Below are 25,542 nucleotides of genomic sequence, written 5' to 3'. Positions count from 1 at the left end.
GCACGATACGGGATATACTGGCTCCTCTCTATCACTTTGATCGTACTATATTTATTTCTATTAGTTTGGGTTATATACCACGATGAAGTATTTCTCTATATATGAACTTATTCTATAAAATGCTGCTTTTCGGAGATCCTTTTTTTAGACTTCATAAAAGTGCTCCATGCATACGTTGCTGCGACAAAAATGCCAAGTCCGCTCAACCCGATGCCCATGTACCACGAACAACGATATCCTTTCAAAGGCTTGGCACCTCCGTCATTTACTCTAGATTCAATTGTACCTGCAATACCCAAACCTATCGATATCGAATAGTTTACCACCGTATTAACCAAAGAGGCTGCAAGACCTTGATGTTCGTGTGGCATCGAGTCACTAAGCATTATTGTAGCGGCCGGAAAGGACATGTCCATTCCCCAAGGCATAACAATGATTGACACAAACGTTTGAGCCCAATACGTTTGGTGAACGGGGGCCGTAGCAATCAATATAGTTCCGACTGTGAAAGCTGTCATCGCAAAAAGCATAACTGTGCTTGGGGGTGTATGGCTTAGAAGGAAACCTGTCGTCACGGCTGCACAAAATCCACTGATTGCTACAGGTGAAAACTGTGCACTAGAAAGAAGGGGGGTTTGGCCCCTTGAGTCTTCCATGAACTGCCATGTATAGAATATCCAAATACCAAAGCTGGCCCATCCCGCAGCTATGCAGCTAAGTACAAAAGCAGTATCACTAGAAAGAGCAGCAAATGGTAGCAGAGGGAAAGCTGCTCGGGACTCGATATATGCAAAAATAACCAAGAAAAAGGTACCAACTATCAAAAGAGCGTATGTGTATGGAGTTTGCCAACCCACAACGGGGCCTTGGTTCCAAGCGAAATTAAAGAGAATTAATCCAACAACGCCGGTAACTGACCCTGCAAAATCGATTCGTTCCAACAACTTGAAAGATGAGGCATCGCGGCTTGGCATGGGGGTGTGAGGGATTACAAAGTAACCTGCTACAGCTAAAACAAAGCATGCAATACCCATTATCCAGTAAGCCCATGGCCACCACGCCAGTTGACCCAACATGGATGAGAAAACAGCCCCAAGGAAGAAGCCACCAGGTGCTGAAGCACCAAACAGACTAAAGACCATGTTTTTTCTTCTTCCTGGCTTATATGTGCGTCCGAGAATCGCAATGGCATTTGGCAACAAAAAGGCCGGACCCATGCCTTGAAATGCACGACAGCAGTCAAAAAAAATCTGATTAGAGTAGACGCTAAACCCAGCAAGTAAGGACCAAAGTGCGTACCAAAAGAAGCCAAGGACAAAGAATTTCTTGTGTCCGAAGATATCTCCGAGTCTTCCAGCAATTAAAATGAATGTACCAACAGTTAGCGAATATGCGGAAGCAAACCAACTAAGTTGTCCAGCATTCGTTGTTCCAAAACTGTTACCGATGATGTGAAGCGGCGCTAATGATTGTCCAAGTCCTGCCTGAGTCATTAGTTGGGCAGAGCACAGCACTCCGACAAAGGCACTCTCCCATAAAAGGGATTTAGGCCTCTCATCCTGAATATCAAACTCTGATAATACTTTATCCTCCTTTTTCAAGGCTTCCGCGTTTGTATCCAAGTTTTTCTGCGTTACGGAGGAGCTAGTTGACATATTGATTTTATGTTCTTTATGTTCCAGCAATTGATGAATGTACAATATTTGTTTTCTTTTCAGGTAGAGAGTGAGATAGAAGTAAGTTTCCACAAATGAAGTTATTGGAGGCTAGATATACTACTCCCTTGGTATTTAAAACTGCTGCCAAATCTCGTTTATTTTAATCCCTACCGATAGCTCATCATTGAGAGCTTCCGCAATATCCGCACATTTCGTGGAGCGCTTCACGTGAAAAGAGTGGCCCATTGAAAAAAAAGCTGAAACATTCGTAGCGACAACCCTGGCGACAAGCGTGGCGACAACCGCAATAGCCGCCACAGCCGCAATAGCTACACATCACCTTTTTGGGCTTAAAGTGGTAGGTAATTTTGCTTGGCGCGGTTACCTACCACTCTAAGCCGCAACAACAGAACACGTATGGAAAGCTTGCCGCAATTGTCATCGTTCTGGCTAGTTCATTCAACGTTTTAGGTTTCCACCCCGTTACATTTGCACGTTCAGCGTAATGAGCGTGGGTACTCGATGATTGTCGTTTGTTAAGGCTAATCTAGTTGAAAAAGAAACGCGTGAAAAATGTTATTGAAGTTTCTTATCCAATTAAGATTTCAGCTTTTCAGCTTTTTTTCTAGGCGCTCACTTGGTTCCATACCATTCTTTTCAAAAAGTCTGCCATGTAATTATACGAATACTGTGAATCTTTTATGATAGCATGCTCCTATTATAGATGTGATCGATGTCTGTGTGCTTCTGGGCTTACAAACGAGGATATGCACACAAGGTTCCAAATTGCCGAAGCTGCAAAGAAGCAAGCAGGCTCCTGAAGCACCGAATCAAGATCAAATCATTGTAGCGACTTATTTTAGATGAACTTTGGAAAGCGGCGTCTATAAAAGTATAAAAAAATACAGCAAGAAACCTTTTTAAAATCTACTAGCAAAGAGAGAAAGGAAATGACTACATTAGGTGCGATATCAATAATATCGAATTGATGAAATATGAAAATAAAATTTTATGCCTGGGGAAAAGTTCGGTAACATCAAATCAGTGCTTTATTTGAGTATCTTCCGCCTGTAATTCCTCACATAAAAAAAAAAAGCTTTTTACACCTCCTTATGCCCATGCGCCCACGCATTTGTTTGTAGCTTTGCATTGGCCTTGTTGGTCTAGTGGTGTAGGCGCCCTTCAAAAGTTGCGTTTCTTGGGTGGGAGAAGTCCGAAAAATGCGTATCCGAGTGTACAACGGTTTTTTTTCAGGGACAATATGCCAAGGAATACCGTAAGCAACGGCTGCGCTAATACATCCATTAAAAATATCTCTCCTTGCTTAAGGTCTCACACCCAAAATGACAATGAGAGTGCTATTTTAGTTGTTCATCAATTTAGTATATACCAGCTCCCACAGGACGACGATTCTGACCCTTTCTATTTAAATAGCTCCTTACATCGAGAAGATCTCTGCAGCTAATCAAATCAATTAATATTTCAGATTTGTCGCGATTTTGAAATATATACTATAGGTTGTTATCTATCATATGCAATGTTCTGCACGTTATTTACTTCGATCTGATCTTAAATCAACTCTAAAAAAAGAAACCGATAAGTCCCTTTAACCAACCAAAGCCGAGGGAGTGACAACATGAAAGTGGGTTATTTACACGACATAATCATATTGTCGAATAATATCAGTCAAGCATCATGTGAGATCTAAGGGCCTAAAAGGAGAGCTTTGTAAATGGAGCAAAGCTCTTCGAGAGATTCTTGACTACCAACAACATTCTTTGTTGAAGCAACAACAATATTCATCCCCTTTACATTAGTCGAACAAACACCCAAGGAAAATGCTTGGTGCCAGGATCCTTGAAATTGGCCAAATGCCAAATCGCATATAGAATATTTGGCATCGGGCTCCTCTAACTGATTAAACAGACCTACATTGCTTAACAATGTACCTCCGCGTCTTTTCCCGATGGCACGATCGCACATTACCTTGTCAATGTTCACATATTTTTGAACGAAGCCTTGTATATTGAACCCTAAGCCATGGAGATGCTTTTTATTTCTTAAAGCTTCCGAAATTACTTCATGGTAGTGCTCAATAAGTGGCCAAAAATTTTCTTTGTTATCATTCATGTCAAATTCGCTTATCCAGGGGGTGAAGTCAATAAATCCAACGTTAGCGCCATATCTGTACATCTGTCTCATTTCATCATCATCTGGTAGTTGTGAGCGGCAATCTGCGGGGATAAAAATATCCGTAAGCCATTCGAAGTTCAATGGTTTGAAAAATTTACCCCATTTATGAAGAGATACAAACCAACAAACATGTAAAAACGGAGTGATAGTACACTTACCTTGGATATTTGATTTAATATTTGCTTTAATCGCTTGAAATTCTGTTGGTGAAATATTGATGATCTCGGTGACAACATCATCGGTTTTTTCCACATCATCCATTCTCATACAGACACCTTTTGAAGAAAATCTCAAATGATTGTAGATGAAACCCGAAAGAAGTGACTTCGGAATAAACAAGTACGGTGGTCTAAAGTCTATCACCTTTTCGATCGGTTCTGGAAGTTTCCTCAATAATTGGTAATCCTCCTCGTACTTGAAAATGTAATCTAATTTTTTTGGTGGAGTTTTAATATTATTTAATTCGTCTCTTAAATCATGAAAAAAGTGGATCGAAGACCGACCATCAGACATGCAATGATTAGATACAAAGATAAATTTTTTCCACTTTTCTGTGTGCTCTTCTGGAAGACAAATTAGCCGCCAACTCGGTCCTGTTGGTCCAAAGTAAGGAATAGTCAAAGTGGTAGTAAGTTTAAAAATTTTTGCAGTATAGGAACCCTTACTATTTTTGAATTCTTCTAATATTTGCTTCATTACTGCACTGTACTCAGGTTGTTCATTGAGAACCACACCACTCAGTTTCAATTCTTGTAATACTGAAATATAATCATGCACTGGATGTGGCCGTGAATAGTATTCGGAACTGCGATAATAATTTTCATGATTTGGCCATCTTGTTGGTAGAACAATATGTAAAAGAGTTGGATTTTTCAGGCAGATTTCCCTCAAAGCTAATGTGAGCTGATCCCTAGTACAGTAATCACTCAATTCTCCATATGTGCAGAAGTTTCGATATAAGTTTTGTCTGTTGAGAGCAACATACAGATCTTCAACAGATCCCATACGCCGAGCATGCCCATTCTGAATCATCTCTTTCAGGCATTCTTGTTGCACGGGGGCCTGATTTTTCTCATCGATTTCATTCATGAGAGCTGATAAATTGATGGTATTTGTGATACTGATGAAGTGCCGTTTTTTATTTTCTTGTCTCGAATTTTTGTTGGGTTGGCTTCAAAAAGACGCTTCCAGAGATCCATAAAAAACAATAGGATTATATTCAGAGTCCGCTCAACGCGATGACAATACCAGGCCAAAAAATGATGTGCGGCAAAAAATATAAAAACCGTAAATCGCAAGCCAATGAGTAGTCCTCACACGCTAGATCTATATATTCGGAAGTGAGAAGACCATCGAGTGCATTGAACCTTAGCTCAATGTCCAAAAAGTCAATTCTAAGGGTGGAATAGTCCTGTGCCAACAAATGAAGCTACAATTTTCTGCTGCCTGGGTCCATAAACCCTAACCTTACTTCTTTGCATTTCTTCGGTTTGCACGTGATCTCAATTGATAATTCCCAATTCTGATTTTACTTGTCAAGTACAAGTACTCTAACATAAGCTTACCACTTCTTAATTATCCGGGTGTCAGTTTATTTTATAAACACGGTAATATTTTGATAATCTTTGGCAACTTTTAGGAAATACTCCTTTACCTATATACATCGCGACCAAAATTAGCAATCTTTTACGATGAGTACCTCAGAAAATACTGTTGAATTCTTTCAAGGGGTAGCAAAACTGTCCAGAGCTTATATCTACCTGTGCTCAAAATACAGTTGAAACCACCTCTTCCTACAGTGGTATAACATATGAGAGAATAAGCTATTAACGGTTGGTCGTTAACACCTCAAAATTGTATATTCCTGTAGTTCACTGTCAGTAAACTGAGATTGTTTATTTGTGCCATTATACCAAATTTAGCACCCTATGTGGCAATTTTTCAGATTTGCCACGCTTTTGCTCTACTTAAATGGAATGCAACAACAAAACTTTGTTTTAGCATCGCGGGATTGAGGATGAAGAGAATACTTATGCATCTCGTCTTGAAATACTGTCGCCCAAACTTCTAAATACGCTTGATTATACCATAAAATTGTCCACCCAAGATGGAATGTCATTACAGGAATATTTATGGCTGTCCTCCTTATCTTCACATTTGAAGGGAGAAATAGAGGGGCGAAAAGAGAAACTATTCGCCGGAAACTTAACGGTAATATTATAGATGTGGGGCTTGCAGTTACCTTTTAGCACCCAACTATAAGTGTATCACACCATTATTAATGAGAAAGTCTTAACATTCCAGGAGGTACAAAATATGACAATCCTAGAAACTCTGTTTGCAGTGCAATGAGTCCAAATTTTTTTTTAACTAAGAGGATGCCTCCTTCGCAAACTGTATAGTTTTCCATTTTCTTCTGCCATTTCATCTTTGGAGTAACTATTATTTCGCCCCTTTTGTTTGCTGCATATCGCCCCGCTCTCTGCATACACGATTGGATAATGACCAAAGCAAGGTTTAATACGCCCACAGTTAGATATCTATAATTTTAGAGTACGATATTCATCATCATAGGCTGAACCTTGCCTTTCCTTGCATTCTTTATTCCCATTGAGGTATATTTTAAAATTTGTTCGGAGGTAAAGAAGGATAAGCTTTTCTAGTAATTTCCCTCCTCGATCGGCCTCAGATTTCCCGTCATAAAATATACGCGCCATGGAGAGATTTAATGACATAGATGTGCCGCAAAAGCATACACAGCGTATTTTCTTTGAGTATTTAATAGGTAAGCTAAGTTTCGTAGCTCGTTAGTAATATTACTCTATGGATTCTGTGCCACTTCTTCAAACAGGGCGCGAAAACCTTGAAGAAGCAGCGCACTTGATGCCCCTAGTGAGAGTCACGTGACGGTTATCCCATTTAAGGTATTCCTGTTGCGACCCCTCTCACACAGATATATCTTGCGGCTAGAGATAGGTTGTGATTAGGAATAGATCTGTAGATGTCTAGAGGAACGGCTAATGATTGGAAACGTCCGAGGAACATGAAGAAAGACGTAAAGTGGTAGCAATTCCGCGCTTGTAACTTGCGTGGCATGACCAGAAAGCCCACTTCTCTATCTGATTGGAAACCAAGTTTCTTCGGAACAATCTCTGCTTCAAGAACCTGCAATTTCGAAAATTTTTACCAAGCCGTCGGCTCCAATCGCGTAAGTGCAAGAAACTTTGCGTAAGCTGATCTTAGATCAGCACTCAAAGCCTTCATATTCTACCAAGAATGACAGCTTCCCAAGTTATTCTGTAAAGTGTAATCTCGCATACAGTAGTTCAGCGACAGAAGCTTCGAAAACTTCTCTTAATGATGGACTCTTCGACAGTAACAAACTAGCACACCGAAGCTCCCGACAAGAAGGAGATGAACTTCTTTAGGTTCAAGTCCGCTAAACTCTACAGTGATTCTGTCCAGCATTGGCTTTTTTTCTTGAATTATTCTAGCGGGCTGTGGCCAGTATACCAACCGAGCCAAACCATATTAGTAACTCCATTCAGTATAAAGTGGCACTGCTTCATGGGGCTGCGATAAAGAGTCCTAGAAGACCATGCGTTCGAGTCGATCTGGGCACCACTCCGCATCTGGGCATAACCTGAATTATACAACAATAACGTGGGGGAGGGCATCGTTTACGATTGGCTGGATAAGAGGATTTCATAAGGAATATGATGCTACATCCACTCAGGTCATTATTCTCTAGTGTATCAGGCTCCCCTTATGCAGGTTCCATGACTCCATGGAAACGGGCCTGATCTTAATAACCTTATCTGACCATCTGATTGGATGGCCTCGATATTCTTATCGCAGAACCAATGCGCCGGAACCGGCCCATGCATTTTCAGTGCGGTGGGGCAATAAAAAAGAAATAGTACGACCCCACGTCCAATCAGCAGAGAGAAGCTGTTATCAGCTGCTGCGCCGTTTTCTTTTTCATCAGGTACCATAATGAAAATCAGCACTGAAAAATTGCGGAAGAAGAAAGCGTAAGAAGTAGCAGCAAAGGCCGGCTTCTTGTTAAAGCAAAGTATACGTAATCTAAGTAAGAGAAGATTGGAAAATTTTCTGTTTTTCATATATAAAATATACGAGAGTTACAAATGCGTTTACCCATTTTATATTCTCTCACTCTTTAAATGACTTTTCTTATAGCATTGAAAGTTGCTTGATACGTACTATCGCATTATTCTAATATAACAGTTAGGAGACCAAAAAGAAAAAGAAATGTCAGAGCCAGAATTTCAACAAGCTTACGAAGAAGTTGTCTCCTCTTTGGAAGACTCTACTCTTTTCGAACAACACCCAGAATACAGAAAGGTTTTGCCAATTGTTTCTGTTCCAGAAAGAATCATACAATTCAGAGTCACCTGGGAAAATGACAAGGGTGAACAAGAAGTTGCTCAAGGTTACAGAGTGCAATATAACTCCGCCAAGGGTCCATACAAGGGTGGTCTACGTTTCCATCCTTCCGTGAACTTGTCTATCTTGAAATTCTTGGGTTTCGAACAAATCTTCAAGAACTCCTTGACCGGCCTAGACATGGGTGGTGGTAAAGGTGGTCTATGTGTGGACTTGAAGGGAAGATCTAATAACGAAATCAGAAGAATCTGTTATGCTTTCATGAGAGAATTGAGCAGACACATTGGTCAAGACACTGACGTGCCAGCTGGTGATATCGGTGTTGGTGGTCGTGAAATTGGTTACCTGTTCGGTGCTTACAGATCATACAAGAACTCCTGGGAAGGTGTCTTAACCGGTAAGGGTTTGAACTGGGGTGGTTCTTTGATCAGACCAGAAGCCACTGGTTACGGTTTAGTTTACTATACTCAAGCTATGATCGACTATGCCACAAACGGTAAGGAATCTTTCGAAGGTAAGCGCGTCACCATCTCTGGTAGTGGTAACGTTGCTCAATACGCTGCCTTGAAGGTTATTGAGCTAGGTGGTACTGTCGTTTCCCTATCTGACTCCAAGGGTTGTATCATCTCTGAAACTGGTATCACCTCCGAACAAGTCGCTGATATTTCCAGTGCTAAGGTCAACTTCAAGTCCTTGGAACAAATCGTCAACGAATACTCTACTTTCTCCGAAAACAAAGTGCAATACATTGCTGGTGCTCGTCCATGGACCCACGTCCAAAAGGTCGACATTGCTTTGCCATGTGCCACCCAAAATGAAGTCAGCGGTGAAGAAGCCAAGGCCTTGGTTGCTCAAGGTGTCAAGTTTATTGCCGAAGGTTCCAACATGGGTTCCACTCCAGAAGCTATTGCCGTCTTTGAAACTGCTCGTTCCACCGCCACTGGACCAAGCGAAGCTGTTTGGTACGGTCCACCAAAGGCTGCTAACTTGGGTGGTGTTGCTGTTTCTGGTTTAGAAATGGCACAAAACTCTCAAAGAATCACATGGACTAGCGAAAGAGTTGACCAAGAGTTGAAGAGAATTATGATCAACTGTTTCAATGAATGTATCGACTATGCCAAGAAGTACACTAAGGACGGTAAGGTCTTGCCATCTTTGGTCAAAGGTGCTAATATCGCAAGTTTCATCAAGGTCTCTGATGCTATGTTTGACCAAGGTGATGTATTTTAAATAGTCTAAAAGAAAGAAAAGAGGAAAGTTCATAAAAAGTTCTTTCTTTTTTTTAAATAACTTAGATAGATAATGAGATAAAAGAAGTAAAAAAACGGAATCGTAACGCAATTAATTAATTAAGAAAATTGATTATCGGGAGAAAAAAATTTTATTTTTTATTTTATTTTCTTTAAAGTACATATATTTGAAATGATGACATGTGGAAATATAACAGAGACAGAATATTTAATTTTATGTATGTAAGCATCGATTGGACACCAGGCTTATTGATGACCTTACTCGTCCAATTTGGCACGGACCGCTTTAACTTGCAAGTAGTTTTGTAAAGCATCAACAGACATTTCCCTGCCCAAACCAGATGCATTGAACCCACCGAAAGGAACTGCGTGGTGGAAATCGTTATAAGTGTTTATCCAGACCGTACCCGCATTAACTCTATCAGCCACTTTTAAGGCGGTATTAATATTAGAGGTGTGAATACCAGCAGCCAACCCGTATTCAGAATCGTTCGCCATGTTAATGACTTCGTCGGCAGATTTGAATTTGGTTACAGTGACAACAGGGCCAAAGATTTCCTCTTTGACAATTCTCATGTCTTCCTTAACGTCACCAAAGACAGTTGGCTTAATGAAGTAACCCTTGCTACCTAATCTTTCACCACCGGTAATCAAAGTAGCACCTTCATTCTTACCAATGTCAACGTATTTCAAGATTTTGTTTAGTTGCATTTGAGAGGTTTGTGCACCTTGGAAAGTAGATTCATCGAATGGGTCGCCCACCTTGATGGATTCAGAAGCGGCTTTGAACTCTTCAATGAATTTGTCGTAAATAGATTCTTCAACATACACCCTTGAACCCGCACAACAGACCTCACCAGAATTGTAGTAGATACCAAGGATAATGTTTTGCACGGCTTTTTTCAACTCGGCGTCCGCGAAGACAATGTTTGGTGATTTACCACCCAGCTCCAAAGTCACTTTTTTCAAGCCTGCGGCTGCGGACTGGTAAATGTGTCTACCCGTAGCCGTGGACCCTGTGAAGGCAACCTTTTTGATTTTTGGATGGTTTGTAATGGCCTCACCCACAATCTTACCAAACCCGGATACAATGTTGATCACACCAGGTGGAATACCCGCCTGTGGGATGTATTTAGACACATACAAAGCGGACAATGGGGTGGATTCGGCAGTCTTCAACACGACGGTGTTACCGGTGACCAAAGCAGGGGCAATCTTCCAGGCCCACATCAACAGTGGGAAATTCCAAGGAATAATCTGCCCACAAACACCCAAAGGCTGTCTCTTAGTGTAAGAAAAATGGGTTCTACCAGTATCAATCATTCTACCATCAATTTTATCAGCAAAGCCAGCAGAAGATTTCAAATAGTTGATGACTAAATCAACATCTCCTCTCGAGGAAGAGATAGCTTTACCGTTATCCAAAGTCTCGATGGAAGCAATGACATCCTTGTCCTGTTCAATTAATTCGGCTAACCTGTACAAAGCCTTACCCCTGTCAATAGGGTCGATACCGTTCCAAGACCCATTAGAGAAGGCACGGTCGGCGGCCTGCACGGCCTCTTCCACATCGTCCTCTCTACCTTCATAAATATGACATATTTCTTCTTCCGTGGAAGGGTTAATGACTTCGAAGGTCTTGTTCTGTTTAGAAGGAACAAACTTGTTGTTGATGAACAACCCCGTTGGTTGCTCATATTCCAACCCATTGGGCAGCTTGATAGGCACTGTCATAGGAAGGTGTGAGAAATATCTCAATTGAAGTCTCCCAATGGAGGATGCAGACGTCTTTAAGCAGAGCGTAGATCTACTGAACATGCTTTATTTATTTTTGTTATTGTAGTTTTCTTGGTTGGTTTTCCAGATACTTCTAATCCTAACACCCAAGAATTTTTGAGGAAAGGAGAGTGAAGTCAATTGTCACCGACAAACCCCCCCCATTTATATAACCGCCGAACTTCCATTTTCATTACAAATTTCTCCTCATTCTGCTTACCTACACCCGCCCCTCATTTTCCATCTCTGTTGGAGTTGGAGAAAAAGATACCTGTGGACGGAAGTCCCGCATCGCTGGATAACAGCCGTACCGTCGCCCGGGCGGGGAATCATACCAGCAAACAAAAATGAGGGGGAAATGACATCATGTGCGGACGGTACTAAAGGATCAAAAGAATGAATGAATGAATTGTTACACAAAACGGTGAAATTGTTACATACATTTACTAATTACATACATTTTTAGTACTGCGTACGGGTATAGTTATGGGGTTACAGATTCGTGGCAGTTGGGGCAGGAGTGTCATCTAACCAGAGGGTCGCCAGGGCGGGACATTGCTGCTGGCAGAGGCCAGCAAGCTGGAGCAACTGCCGGTAATGCAAGCTCGTGCTGGCGCGATCGTGGCGTGGTGTCGTGATTGGGTTATTTCGTAGATCAAGAAATTTTACTGATTGGCGTGGGAGAGTTTTTGTTAACTTGTGTGCGTTTTGTAGGTTGTTGCCTGGCAGATGTAGCTCTTGCAAGAACGGTAGTTCCTTGGAGAGGTCCACTGGTAAGTGTGTGAAGTCTCTAACATTAGCTATAGTTAGAGAATATAAGTTGGTGGATTTTAGAGAAGAGAATCGCGGCAAAGAGGAGGCCAGGCCGCCGTTGATCTCCAGAATTTGCAAAGTGGCAGGCCATTTTTGCCATTTGCTAAGTTGAGCGAAGCCGTCCAGTTTTAGAATCTTTAGATTTTGGTAGGGGAACGTGAATTGATCATCCAACTTGTAATTTTGTAATTTGGATAGCGCGCCTCCTGTATTTTTGATGGAAAGCGCTCTCAACGTTCCGTTCTCCATCTTAGAAGATTCCACGATGGAAACTAGCGGGTTACCATTGAGGTTTAAAACCTTCAGGCGGGGCAAGCAATTGATGTTTCTTACGCCAATTATGTTATTGTTGCTTAGATCTAAGACTTCCACGGTCAACCAGCCGCCCACGACAGAGTTGTTTGTTAGTATCAATTGTTCGAAATCGATGATACCATTAATCTCGTTGTTAGAAAGGTTCAGTTTTTTCATCCTGGAGGATCCTATCCCTTCTAAGGATTGGATGGAGTTGTAAGAAAGGTTCACCTCTTGCAGGTGATGACAAAGTGACAAAAATTTTAAACTTGTATTCAAGAGGTTGTACGATAAGTCGAGGCATTCCAGATCGTGGAATCCGGCTAATGAACAATGTGCGCTCGTTATTTTGTTGTTTGAACAAAATAGCTGTACAACGTTCGAGGGTATACCTTCTAGAGTGTTCATTTCATTGTCACTAAGGTTTAGCACTAATACATTCGGTAGTAGTCTTTGCATGCCAAACATATTCTTCAGTTTGCCCCTTGATAGGTCAACTTTCAGGATTTTTTCCCAATCGGAATCATAGCTTGGAGAACCAGATAGTTTACTAGTCAAGATTGATATTAGCTGCTTTTCAGTTTCGTTGAACGAGGTGTTTACTTCGGAAATGGACGTAATATCTTCAACCCGTTCAGCGGGGAAGGTCTTTAGTTTCTTGTGAGCTTCTAGTAGATTGGAATTAGAGATTGAACGAGAGGTACGCATTTGTCCTTTAACCTTCGCTCTAGTGCCATTTTTCGTAAAAAGGTCATTAAATTTTGGTGTGTCTAGGGGCGTGTCATCGCTATTTGCTAGATTTTCTTCTTCTTGTATTTTCTTTTGGCGGTAGCCAACATCACCTGGTTTGGTACTGGTTAATTCATACGCCTTCTTATCTAGAATTGAAGGTGCCTTACCGTTAGTGTGATTATCTCCAGTTGGTACCATTGTGGCGAACTGGGACTGGTTGGAAGATGTATTGTCCAGAGAATGTGAACTCGACACATCTAAGCCCTGGTTCAGCGGCGGATCCCATGCGCCGTGTGTATGGTTAAACTGATATCCCAATTGACCGGGTGAAATAGTGTTCAATGGAGGTTTCTTGAGAACTTTTGATTTTCTGCCTGATTGAGTTTGAGAGGACGACATGGATGACGATGATGAAAATTCAAAAGAATTGGAAGTGTCCTCTTCGTCCTCCTCCTTCGTTCTAGCGTTATCCTTATTATTAATATTAATACTATTATTATTATTATTATTATTATTATTATTATTGTTTTTGTTGTTGCTATTACTTGGATAAGAACCCACCAAATAATTCGATTTTTGCTTTTGTAATATGCCATCAAATACATCATGTGCCTCAGCTGCTGGGCCAGAATCGCTGTCATCAGAAAACGACGATGAGACCTTCTCAGCGTTAAAGAAATCTTTAGAATGTGAAATACTAATCGTATCATGGTTTTCATGGGTCTGCATAGTAGTAGTTTTATTCTTCATATCTAAATGTCTTTTAAATGTATTTGTTTCAAGAACTCCAGATAAATCCTTAACCAAGTCGCTCACAATGAGATCCGATTCAGGAACTTTGTTTGCAGTACCAACAGCGCCACCAAAGTTGGTACCACCGCCGCTACCAATACCAGGGAAATACTGCTTCCATTGAGCTTCTTGATGAGATGTAGCAGTCGTGCCTGAAAAACCTGACGGCACTTTCTGATGCACCGTGCTATAGTTGTTCAAAACTGTCATTGTAGGAGGTTTTTTGACAGAATCGGATATTGCAGGTTCCACAACTTGGGAAGTAAAATTTGAATCTTGAAAATCGTGGTTACTTTCATATTCCTTAAACACTTTACCACTGTTACTGTGCGCGTTCGAGCGTAGCTTTCGTGGTGAATTTATTGTAAGATTCTCCAGCTGGCTCGATAGTTCTGCCTCCTGCGTATCCATATCCATTTCGGTATGCTTTTACTATTCAACCTAGTCGGCAATTTTTTCACCTGAATATTGTTGAACACTTCTGGCATCCTAGATACTCATCTGTATTTATTCATTATCTGTTGTGCATCGTTAATAGCATTCCAGTAAACAAGTTTAGGTCACTACCCGCATAAGCCTTTTGGCGTTTGGCGTAACCCTCCTCGCGAAAAGAAACGGGACGCAAAAAAAAAAAACAACAAAACAAGAACAAAACAAAACAAATAGGACAGAGCCTTAAGGAGCTGCAAGGATCTTCTGAATATTTGGCATCGGCATTGTGGGTGGAAAAAGTGTCCAAATTGGAATAAATTGGTCAGAATAGAGCATTGATTCCAACTATGGACAGAGATATAAGCTACCAGCAAAATTATACCTCAACTGGGGCAACTGCAACTTCCTCAAGACAGCCCTCTACGGACAATAATGCAGATACAAATTTTTTGAAGGTAATGTCAGAATTCAAATATAATTTTAACAGTCCGTTACCTACAACGACTCAATTCCCCACGCCCTATTCTTCTAATCAGTATCAACAGACTCAAGATCATTTTGCCAATACAGACGCTCACAACAGTTCGAGCAACGAATCGTCGTTGGTAGAGAACAGTATATTACCGCATCATCAGCAGATACAACAGCAACAACAACAACAACAACAACAACAACAACAACAGCAAGCTCTAGGTTCACTTGTACCTCCTGCTGTCACAAGGACAGATACAAGTGAGACTTTGGACGATATCAACGTTCAACCTTCTTCTGTTTTGCAGTTCGGCAACTCTTTACCCAGCGAATTTTTGGTTGCATCCCCAGAGCAATTCAAAGAATTTTTGTTGGACTCTCCGTCCACCAATTTCAATTTCTTTCACAAAACTCCGGCAAAGACACCACTTCGATTTGTAACAGATTCTAACGGTGCTCAGCAAAGCACCACAGAGAACCCAGGTCAACAACAGAATGTTTTTAGCAATGTCGATTTGAACAATCTTTTGAAGAGTAATGGAAAAACACCCTCATCTTCATGCACCGGCGCATTTTCACGCACTCCTCTGAGTAAGATTGACATGAATCTCATGTTCAATCAACCGCTGCCGACATCTCCATCAAAAAGGTTCTCCTCCCTGTCGTTGACACCATATGGAAGAAAAATTCTGAATGACGTCGGTACACCTTATGCAAAAGCATTGATATCGTCTAACAGCGCGTTAGTGGATTTTCAGAAGGCAAGAAAGGATATTACCACTAATGCAACATCCATAGGGCTGGAAAATGCCAACAACATCTTACAGAGAACGCCGCTAAGATCTAACAATAAAAAATTATTTATTAAAACCCCCCAGGATACCATCAATAGCACTAGCACACTAACTAAGGACAACGAAAATAAACAGGACATATACGGCTCTTCACCGACTACCATCCAATTAAATTCATCAATAACTAAATCTATCTCCAAATTGGATAACTCTAGAATTCCCTTGTTAGCTTCGAGATCAGATAACATTCTGGATTCCAATGTGGATGACCAATTGTTTGATTTGGGGTTGACAAGATTACCTTTATCACCAACACCAAATTGTAATTCTTTGCATAGTACAACCACAGGTACATCTGCCTTACAAATTCCTGAGCTACCCAAGATGGGGTCTTTTAGAAGTGATACGGGAATCAATCCAATTTCAAGTTCAAACACAGTTTCTTTTAAGAGCAAATCAGGCAATAATAATTCAAAGGGTCGAATCAAAAAAAATGGGAAGAAACCTTCCAAATTTCAAATTATTGTGGCAAATATTGATCAATTTAACCAGGATACATCATCGTCATCTTTATCATCATCATTGAATGCAAGTTCGAGTGCAGGGAATTCAAATTCAAACGTAACAAAGAAAAGAGCAAGTAAACTCAAAAGATCACAGTCTTTACTTTCTGATTCCGGATCGAAATCACAAGCAAGGAAAAGCTGTAATTCTAAATCTAATGGAAATTTATTCAATTCACAGTAATATTAACCAAACTTGCATCTCACCTTTTTTTTTTAATCGAAATTTCAAGCATTTTTCTCTCCTTCGCTTAGTCTTGTTTCATCCCATTCAACATTTTTTATTACACAACATTTTGAAAATATCTTAAAAACAAAAAAGAACGATCACAAATTTATGGCACGAAGAATACATACATCAATCGAGGACATTTTTTACATTTTATTTCATAATCATCATTTTTTCTTTTCTTTACTACTATTCTGTGGTTTCATATTGTTCGTCAGGATGTTCATATATATTAAGGAGTTTAAACTATATACATATGATTAGGTAAATAGGTAACTATTTTCAATCAATTTATTATAAGTATCATTAATTGATGTTACTGCCAGATTTTACGATATTCCCTCTAATTTCCGGGTATCCCATAAAAGCAATTCCCCGGCGTATAATTTCATTATTATGACATGGCTGTTAGTATGGTATGGTGCCCATCACATAAGTCACATATCGAGTCGAAATCGGCATTTTTAAAGGAAAGGAGAAGAATCTTGCAAAAGCAGCACTTTCTTTAACTCAAAAATTGAGCCGACCTCCCTATATCGGCTACTTTAAGGCTTTCCGTACCAATTCTTCTACATAAGAATGCCTCAAGCAAGCACATTCGGATCGCACAGTCTAGAAGCTCATCCCTTACACATTCAGCCAGCTGTTCATATCAAACTCAGTAAAGAGGAAAGGTCTCACTACAGGGAGCAATACGATTCATTAAAGTATATTTCAAATTATGTTTCTGTTTTCGACCAAGCGTTAAGCGACAATATTGACTCTAGGATTAGAAAAGAAAATGAAGCCTTACTGAAAAAATATTATGAATCAAGAAAACCTTTTACTTTTACCAGCTTTAGGCAAGGAAGTGTAATCAGTTCTTCTGATTCTTCTACAGGCTTCACTGAGAGAACAAAGACCTACTGTTTTTTGAACGATTTCGTCAGTAATTGCGTAAATGAGGTAGATCCATATACGCTGAAAATGACAGTAAGAAATAGAAACACTGCCTTGAATATGGAGAACCTCGATGATGAACGTAAGAGCAAAGATGATATATACGATTTTGAAGATAATACTGACGACGAGTGTAATGCCAAGTGCCATGGTGCTTTCCATTATTCGTCAGAAAGATTGGAAATTCTTCGCTCACGTTCGACAATATCGTACTTTAAGTATTATAAAAAGCTTTTGACGGTAGACCTAAGGGACAGTGATGTTTTAAAAAGGCATAATTTATGGATGCCAATGATCACTAGAAGATTTAGATTTTTATTAGTATCAAGTTCGAAACCGGAAGATGTAAGGTTAACAACGCCGATTCCAACATTCTCGGAATCAGATTTAGACATTTTCAAGAACAAGACATGTCCACTCTTTATCAATGGTACAGACTGTGTTCCTAGAAGTTATGACACTTTTTCGGGTTCTTCTGTAATCGCTTCAATATTTTCAGAATATAAACTTCCATCCCTTTCATATCATTGTTCTGTCGAGTTGAACGACCAATTATTTATTGTCGGTGGTTTGATGGCATGTCATAGATATGATGAGGAAGCGCCTGATCTAAAGGATTTTTACGTGGATGGCATAAAGAATTTACCGCCACCACTAATACCAGAGCTAATTAATAACCCATCCATGATTCCTAATCCTCACTTGTACTGTTTTTCCTTGACTTCTTCCAGACTAACAAGACCTGATATTTCTGGTTACATTCCGCCCCCACTGGTGTGCACCCAGGGCTGTAAATTAACTGAAAGGCATATCTTTTTGTATGGCGGGTTTGAAATCAAGTCGGAAACCCAAGTTGATGATAAGGGAAGATATTTTATAAGAAAAAGAGCTTTTTTGAACAATACTGGTTACATTCTAGATACAGTGACGTTCAATTTCTCAAAGATTGAATTAGTCGCTCCTCCGTACCAGTTTGCAATTTACAATAATTTCTCGCCAAGATTTGGTCACATGCAGGCATCAATAAGTAATTCCAACAACAATGTATCCAATGAAAATACCACAACAAGTGCGAAAGGAAGAAGGTCGATAAGCCCATATCGCCAAGGTAATGGGGATCACAAAATAGATGATTTGGTTGGTTCACCAGGAAGTACGGACTATTTAGAGGATGATGCAATTCCACCTGTAACAAACCCAAGGTCTACAGATAGTCTCTCTTCCAAACATTGTAGCACAGCAACACACATTTGCTCATCTGTTAATACCATTCTGATCTTTGGAGGGTATAGTCAGACTGGTGACGACAAGTATGAAGCTATGAATGACATGTGGAAGATAAATATCCCTGTAGTTTCTCGTGGGAAACGTAATTATTATAAATTTGCAGATACTGTAACTGCTACTAAGATCCCTATTATTGATGATCCAGAATTATGGCCGAGCAGAAGAGCCTTTTCAGCGTGCTGTGTACCAGATTATTTTACCAAGGATGTTGAACCCATAGAAACGAGATTACTGAGGAACTTGAAAAATGACTTCTCCATCGATTTGGAAATACGCCCAGGAAATAAGCCTTCTCAACCACTTTTTCCGAATATCCCACATTCAAGGAAGGAGAAGAAGAGTGGTCGCGATAGTATGCATATTTCCAATTCTAATAATAGTACTAGTGAAGACACTTCTTCAAAGTCTACCAGGAATACCACATCCAGTCCTCCCACAAGCCCTAAACATACACCACCATTGAATCCATCAAAAAAATGTGCATCAATCGGAAGAACTATTGCGTTCCACGGAGGTTCAGATGGCTATGACGTTTGCAGCGATATGTGGTGGTTTGACTTCGATTCCGAAACCTGGACTAAAATAGACCTTTATGCCAAAACACAAGAGGAATCTGATGGTTTGGTACCTATCAACTTATGTATGGTAGGACACTCAATGACAACTGTAGGCCACAAGGTTGTGCTTATCGGGGGTCTACGACAAGGTGATGTTGACCGAATATACCGGGACGAAACTCTTCCTGAAGAAGTAATATCGGGTGTTCCACTCGGAAGTGGCGTTATAAATGTCGTGGATTTAAATACACAATGCCTTCAAGGTTGCAAGCTAATACGAAATGATGGAGATACTAAAGAATCTGTCATTATGGATCCTCATGTCGGCACACCCCACCAAGTATTGGCCGTCGCAGGTACTATAGAACTGGTCAAAGGAACCATGACCTTAATAGGAGGTGTAGTAGCCGGTCGCGAAGACATTTCGAGCCTTTACTTGAGAGGAGCTGTCTTACAATTCATTCTACCAAGCATGAATCTAGCCAACTAATTAATTCCGCGGGGCGGGGTTCGGATAATCCTTATGTGACAAGAGTGACTAAAGGAAAACGAGAAAATTTTTTCGTGGAACTTGAAAAAAAAAAAAAAAAAAAAAAAGAAAACAGAACAAGTGAAGAAGATAAAAAAAGGTTCTATATCGCACTATACAACAATAGTAGCGTTTCCCGTGTTCTTTTCCCGTCATTAAATATATTCAAAAGTTGTTGCACATTTGATTTTACAGAAGTAATATACACTGATTGTGCGTACGGTTAATTCGCAACTAAATTCAATCAGTACAAGAAAAATTTTTATTCCGTTCCATCATTATTGAAAGATAAACTATCACATTGCGATAATAAACTAAAAGACACTAGGATACTGCCTTCGGATATAAACATTTAAGTTTAATTTATTACTGTTTTTTTAAGGGTTTAACAGCAACATTTCAGTTTCTATAATACAAATAAAAAAAGGAAGACTAATATTGACCGAAAAAAAGTTATGTTAAGTCCTGAACGTAGACCATCCATGGCAGAACGCCGCCCATCATTTTTCAGTTTTACTCAAAATCCAAGTCCTCTAGTTGTCCCGCATTTAGCCGGTATTGAAGACCCTTTGCCAGCCACTACACCAGATAAAGTTGATGTTTTAATCGCAGGGACTGGTATGGTAGAGAGTGTATTGGCTGCTGCATTAGCTTGGCAAGGTTCCAATGTCCTTCATATTGATAAGAATGATTATTACGGTGACACTTCAGCCACACTAACTGTAGACCAAATCAAAAGATGGGTAAATGAAGTTAATGAAGGCTCAGTAAGTTGCTATAAAAATGCGAAGTTGTATGTATCCACGCTAATCGGTAGTGGTAAATATTCTTCAAGAGATTTCGGTATTGATCTTTCCCCGAAGATCCTATTTGCAAAATCTGATTTATTATCCATCTTAATCAAATCAAGAGTTCACCAGTATTTAGAATTCCAATCTTTATCTAATTTCCATACTTATGAAAATGATTGTTTCGAAAAACTAACAAATACAAAGCAAGAAATATTCACGGATCAAAACCTACCACTAATGACAAAGAGGAACTTAATGAAATTTATCAAATTCGTACTCAACTGGGAAGCACAAACGGAAATATGGCAACCCTACGCGGAGAGGACCATGTCTGATTTTTTAGGGGAAAAGTTTAAATTAGAAAAACCACAAGTCTTCGAATTAATCTTCTCAATTGGGTTATGTTATGATCTCAACGTAAAAGTACCAGAAGCTTTACAAAGGATTCGTCGATATCTAACTAGTTTCGATGTTTATGGACCATTCCCTGCACTATGCTCCAAGTATGGTGGGCCAGGAGAATTGTCGCAAGGGTTTTGTAGATCTGCCGCTGTAGGTGGCGCTACTTACAAACTCAATGAGAAATTGGTATCCTTCAACCCTACAACTAAAGTGGCCACATTCCAAGATGGATCCAAAGTTGAAGTTTCAGAGAAAGTGATAATATCGCCTACGCAAGCACCTAAAGACAGTAAGCATGTCCCTCAACAACAGTACCAGGTTCATCGTTTGACCTGTATAGTTGAAAACCCCTGTACTGAATGGTTCAATGAGGGTGAATCGGCCGCCATGGTAGTCTTCCCTCCTGGCTCTTTGAAATCTGGTAATAAGGAAGTAGTACAAGCCTTTATTCTCGGTGCTGGCAGCGAAATTTGTCCAGAAGGAACTATTGTATGGTATTTATCGACCACAGAACAAGGCCCACGTGCTGAAATGGACATTGATGCCGCTCTAGAAGCTATGGAAATGGCCCTGCTAAGGGAATCGTCTTCAGGTTTAGAGAACGACGAAGAAATTGTTCAACTAACGGGAAATGGTCATACAATAGTAAATTCAGTTAAGTTAGGCCAATCTTTTAAGGAGTATGTTCCTAGGGAAAGATTACAGTTCTTATTTAAACTTTATTATACCCAATACACATCCACGCCACCCTTTGGTGTAGTTAACTCCTCCTTCTTTGATGTAAATCAAGATTTGGAAAAAAAGTATATTCCCGGTGCGAGTGATAATGGCGTCATATATACAACCATGCCTTCTGCTGAGATATCGTATGATGAAGTAGTCACCGCAGCCAAAGTTTTATACGAAAAGATAGTTGGCAGTGATGATGACTTCTTCGATTTAGATTTTGAAGATGAGGATGAAATACAGGCTAGCGGCGTTGCTAATGCGGAACAATTTGAAAATGCCATAGACGATGACGACGATGTCAATATGGAAGGTTCCGGTGAATTTGTAGGTGAAATGGAGATATGACGAGCAAGACATATTCTATTTAGTATTTTTTTCCCTTCAGGAAACGGTGATTAATGTCTTCTTACAAGTTAATGAATAGTATATATATGTAAAAAAAAATTCTGCTTCATGTATATACGCACCTCGTTATTGAGGTATTGCGAATGTAGCAGTTGAATAAGCAAAGACGAGGTTTGTACATCTTGGCATATTAAATGGTTATTTCGGGGTTTGTTTCGGCTCAACGGTGATATAAAAAGAAATCCAGTACTGTTTACCATTGTGCATCCGTACATTTGATTTGTTTACAACATCTTCACATTTCCATTGTGGAATCATTTTATTTTTTTCAGAATACCTTACCCGCAAGCAAACTTTCAAGCAAACTTACAATTTGCAAAATTTCATCGAATTCTCCGCAGGACATATTATAAAAGTTATGTCATCTCTTATCACAACAGGTCTATAAGTGTTCCTTGTTCAATTGTTTTTCCCAATTCAAAACTCTTCACGGAGCAGTTTAATTATCTTACTGTCGAAGAAGTCAAAAACTAGACTATATATTATTGAGAAGAAAAATGTCTGACGTTGAAGAAGTCGTTGAAGTTCAAGAAGAAACTGTTGTTGAACAAACTGCCGAAGTTACTATCGAAGATGCTTTGAAGGTTGTTTTGAGAACCGCTTTGGTTCACGATGGTCTAGCTAGAGGTTTGAGAGAATCTACCAAGGCTTTAACCAGAGGTGAAGCTTTATTGGTTGTTTTGGTCAGCTCTGTTACTGAAGCTAACATTATCAAGTTGGTTGAAGGTTTGGCTAACGACCCAGAAAACAAGGTTCCATTGATCAAGGTTGCTGATGCTAAGCAATTAGGTGAATGGGCTGGTTTGGGTAAGATCGACCGTGAAGGTAACGCCAGAAAGGTTGTCGGTGCCTCCGTTGTTGTTGTCAAGAACTGGGGTGCTGAAACTGATGAATTGTCCATGATCATGGAACACTTCTCCCAACAATAAACGGTGTGATGTTCATTAGTACTTTTTCTAGAGTTAGATCACATAATAATATATAGTTAAACTTTTATTTAATTGTAAGTTATATGTTATAAAATTACCAAATGCTGAATGAAGTTCTGCGTTTTCTGCGATGCTGGATATTGACTTAAAAAAATATAGGAATATCCTTTGTTGGATACTTGCAGTGATTCTCTTCATCCTCACTTTCCCTGTTTTTATTGTTTTCTTCTTCAGATGGTAGTTTAATTTTTTTCCCATTCAATTGCAGCAAGTTGTCATTTGAAGTTTCATTGCCTTTATCTGTACCATATCTTTTTCTTATAGTTGATTTTTTAAAACTATTACGATTGCCAAGTTCATTAGTCTCCATCAGGAGTTCTATTTCTGTCTGTGCTGCCTCATCTATGGATTCTTTTTCTAGCATGCAAACCTCAATTACTATACCGGGATAATCCTTGGGTAGCTGCAGTTGGCGAATACTACCTGGTCGATTATTTGAAGGTCTTGTAGTATCAGTGATAATGACATCGTCTGTTTGACTTAGAATATTTACACTCAATACGCCATGAACATCCATCCTGAAAAGGACTTTGCTTGCAATTTTAGTACTCTTTCTGATTTTATCAAACGAGGTGAAATCGAAGAACCCAATTACAGCAAAACCATCTATTACTGTTGTGGAATCTCCGTCAAATACTTGTAACTTCTCTAGTATGGATCTGTTACTGGGTAATTTTATTTTAGAAAATCCTAGCTGAGATTTAGATATCAGGGCAAATACATTCTCATCATTCGCCTCGGTCTTTGCATATACATAGCACTCTTTGCATCCGATTTCTTTTAGATCCTTTAAGGCTGAATGAAGGGCTTCGCCCTTAATAATTGCCTCAAAGCTTATCCTTTCTCTATCGAGTTCTAGTCCATTAGTATCAAAATCCTTAATTAAGTAGGTAGAGTACTCCACTCTCTCAGAAATGAACGAGTCTTCAAATATTAGTACAAATGGTGATCCATGTCCATCATAAGATAAAGTACACTCAACAATGTCATCCGAATTCCTGTTCATCACGCTAACGCTATCTAAGATATGATTTATTTTTACACAAAGTTTCATGTGATCCTCAGTTTCATTTCTATACGAATAAGACATAAATAGCTCCCGAGATAACAGTAGTTGGATTTTTATCACATGATTATTCTCCCTGACAAATGACAGCCCATCAGCATCAATGAATATAAGCACATCGTCTTTAGAACCAAAAGGTGTTAAACAACTTAAAGCAGTTGTGATATGTTCTAAGTGCACCGTTGAGGCAGAAAACTTGTTCGCTAGCTCACTGTTGATTCGCATAGTTGAAATCCTTCAACTACTTTGTTTCCACACCGTTCTGTGAGATTGATTTGTATAATCACATTTTTACCGGTAACGTTAACTTTTGTTACGCGTCTCTAGCCACCTTAGTGTTTATGTAGGAAAACTTTGATGGAAAACTAAAATATATCAAAGGAACTTTGGTTGCGTATATAGGGTTCTTAAATGTTTATTTATCAATTTCTGCCAGAGAAAGTGTTAATAATAATTCTCTAAACTATATCTCTCCGTTGTCCTAACACCACTCCTTCAGTAGCCTGAGATGCACCTTTCATATAACCGTATTCAAAAGTGCTCCATCCAGTACCATCTTGTAGATGTTTTGGTTTAGACTTAACCGGGGGTCTTGGCTTCTTTGTTGACAGTTGTGGTCCTAGAACTGGAAATCTATCTGTATGTTTTTTGTTGGCGTAACGAGATAGTGACTTCAACGTTTGGAAAACAATGGCAGGATCCTTTTTCTCAAAAAGATCAATTGTCTGAAACAGTTCATCTTCAGGCACACCATATTTTCTCGAAAATGATAAAAATTGGGAAATTTGATCCATTTGAACAAATGGCATTTTAGAGCTCTTCCAACTAATATGGTTAGCTTCTCCTGTGTCTGCTTCATATAAAATATTTGCCAGCTTACATAGGACTGTTCCATCTTTCAAGCATTCCAATAAGTCTCCAGGAGGAGCTATCTCTTTTAGGACAGATTTATATACCCATATTTTGATATTTTGAATTGCTTCCGGTGAAAATTTGCTTTCTCTTAGTTGTCTCAAATCTTCATCTAAGGATGTGACATCTGCCTTCTTATCGTAACTCATCGGTAAACTTTAGCTGTACGCTTACAAAGAAGTCATTTACTTAGACACTACTTATATCTTAGCTTTACTATTTGCGTTTATACTCCTTTTGGAACTCCACGGATGTCCAATTACACGTGATGAATGGGTGTTCAGCATATGTTACAACTATAATGCATGACATGATGAATATGTAGTGGTAATCCATGCTGTATTTTGTTATTACTGTAGCATGGTATTGATGCATTTTTAATTTTTATAATGCTGCTATGGAGCGATCCATATCGACGACAGCTTTAGTTCATGGCGGTCCATTTATATTTTTGTGCCCGAATTACTGACACATTTAAAAAATGATGCAGTGTCAATATTTTGGAAGGATGATGAAGCAAAGTCGTAATGCT

At 39.5% G+C, this 25,542-nt stretch overlaps 13 protein-coding genes across 13 annotated transcripts; 5 read left to right on the top strand and 8 right to left on the bottom strand.

Annotated features, from left to right (window-relative positions):
- Positions 1-107: 107 nt before the first annotated feature.
- Positions 108-1,655, bottom strand: AMF1 (Amf1p; the record flags this gene model as incomplete). Its single annotated transcript, NM_001183798.1, has 1 exon — positions 108-1,655. The coding sequence occupies one exon, from the start codon at positions 1,653-1,655 to the stop codon at positions 108-110; it is 1,548 nt and encodes a 515-aa protein (NP_015023.1).
- Positions 1,656-3,362: 1,707 nt separating this feature from the next.
- Positions 3,363-4,940, bottom strand: ATF1 (alcohol O-acetyltransferase; the record flags this gene model as incomplete). Its single annotated transcript, NM_001183797.3, has 1 exon — positions 3,363-4,940. One exon carries the CDS (start codon positions 4,938-4,940, stop codon positions 3,363-3,365), a length of 1,578 nt encoding a protein of 525 aa, NP_015022.3.
- Positions 4,941-5,814: 874 nt separating this feature from the next.
- Positions 5,815-5,970, bottom strand: YOR376W-A (uncharacterized protein; the record flags this gene model as incomplete). Its single annotated transcript, NM_001184578.1, has 1 exon — positions 5,815-5,970. The coding sequence occupies one exon, from the start codon at positions 5,968-5,970 to the stop codon at positions 5,815-5,817; it is 156 nt and encodes a 51-aa protein (NP_878176.1).
- A 1,636-nt stretch (positions 5,971-7,606) lies between these two features.
- YOR376W (uncharacterized protein) lies at positions 7,607-7,975 on the bottom strand (the record flags this gene model as incomplete). Its single annotated transcript, NM_001348882.1, has 1 exon — positions 7,607-7,975. The coding sequence occupies one exon, from the start codon at positions 7,973-7,975 to the stop codon at positions 7,607-7,609; it is 369 nt and encodes a 122-aa protein (NP_001335820.1).
- A 148-nt stretch (positions 7,976-8,123) lies between these two features.
- On the top strand, positions 8,124-9,488 carry GDH1 (glutamate dehydrogenase (NADP(+)) GDH1; the record flags this gene model as incomplete). The annotated part of the gene is made up of 1 exon (NM_001183795.3): positions 8,124-9,488. The coding sequence occupies one exon, from the start codon at positions 8,124-8,126 to the stop codon at positions 9,486-9,488; it is 1,365 nt and encodes a 454-aa protein (NP_015020.3).
- A 278-nt stretch (positions 9,489-9,766) lies between these two features.
- ALD4 (aldehyde dehydrogenase (NADP(+)) ALD4) lies at positions 9,767-11,326 on the bottom strand (the record flags this gene model as incomplete). Its single annotated transcript, NM_001183794.1, has 1 exon — positions 9,767-11,326. The coding sequence occupies one exon, from the start codon at positions 11,324-11,326 to the stop codon at positions 9,767-9,769; it is 1,560 nt and encodes a 519-aa protein (NP_015019.1).
- A 450-nt stretch (positions 11,327-11,776) lies between these two features.
- On the bottom strand, positions 11,777-14,332 carry NUD1 (Nud1p; the record flags this gene model as incomplete). The annotated part of the gene is made up of 1 exon (NM_001183793.3): positions 11,777-14,332. One exon carries the CDS (start codon positions 14,330-14,332, stop codon positions 11,777-11,779), a length of 2,556 nt encoding a protein of 851 aa, NP_015018.3.
- Positions 14,333-14,694: 362 nt separating this feature from the next.
- NDD1 (Ndd1p) lies at positions 14,695-16,359 on the top strand (the record flags this gene model as incomplete). The annotated part of the gene is made up of 1 exon (NM_001183792.1): positions 14,695-16,359. The coding sequence occupies one exon, from the start codon at positions 14,695-14,697 to the stop codon at positions 16,357-16,359; it is 1,665 nt and encodes a 554-aa protein (NP_015017.1).
- Positions 16,360-16,983: 624 nt separating this feature from the next.
- Positions 16,984-19,677, top strand: GPB1 (Gpb1p; the record flags this gene model as incomplete). Its single annotated transcript, NM_001183791.3, has 1 exon — positions 16,984-19,677. The coding sequence occupies one exon, from the start codon at positions 16,984-16,986 to the stop codon at positions 19,675-19,677; it is 2,694 nt and encodes an 897-aa protein (NP_015016.3).
- Positions 19,678-20,171: 494 nt separating this feature from the next.
- MRS6 (GTPase-activating protein MRS6) lies at positions 20,172-21,983 on the top strand (the record flags this gene model as incomplete). Its single annotated transcript, NM_001183790.1, has 1 exon — positions 20,172-21,983. One exon carries the CDS (start codon positions 20,172-20,174, stop codon positions 21,981-21,983), a length of 1,812 nt encoding a protein of 603 aa, NP_015015.1.
- A 557-nt stretch (positions 21,984-22,540) lies between these two features.
- Positions 22,541-22,972, top strand: RPS12 (40S ribosomal protein eS12 RPS12; the record flags this gene model as incomplete). The annotated part of the gene is made up of 1 exon (NM_001183789.3): positions 22,541-22,972. The coding sequence occupies one exon, from the start codon at positions 22,541-22,543 to the stop codon at positions 22,970-22,972; it is 432 nt and encodes a 143-aa protein (NP_015014.3).
- A 145-nt stretch (positions 22,973-23,117) lies between these two features.
- On the bottom strand, positions 23,118-24,323 carry RAD17 (Rad17p; the record flags this gene model as incomplete). Its single annotated transcript, NM_001183788.1, has 1 exon — positions 23,118-24,323. The coding sequence occupies one exon, from the start codon at positions 24,321-24,323 to the stop codon at positions 23,118-23,120; it is 1,206 nt and encodes a 401-aa protein (NP_015013.1).
- A 233-nt stretch (positions 24,324-24,556) lies between these two features.
- SCP1 (Scp1p) lies at positions 24,557-25,159 on the bottom strand (the record flags this gene model as incomplete). Its single annotated transcript, NM_001183787.3, has 1 exon — positions 24,557-25,159. One exon carries the CDS (start codon positions 25,157-25,159, stop codon positions 24,557-24,559), a length of 603 nt encoding a protein of 200 aa, NP_015012.3.
- Positions 25,160-25,542: the final 383 nt, after the last annotated feature.

The sequence above is a fragment of the Saccharomyces cerevisiae genome, chromosome XV (genome assembly GCF_000146045.2).
Source record: "Saccharomyces cerevisiae S288C chromosome XV, complete sequence".
In the NCBI taxonomy this organism is placed as follows: domain Eukaryota; kingdom Fungi; phylum Ascomycota; class Saccharomycetes; order Saccharomycetales; family Saccharomycetaceae; genus Saccharomyces; species Saccharomyces cerevisiae.
The sequence above is the reverse complement of the archived record's forward strand: the minus strand, read 5'-3'. Positions and strand labels throughout refer to the sequence as shown.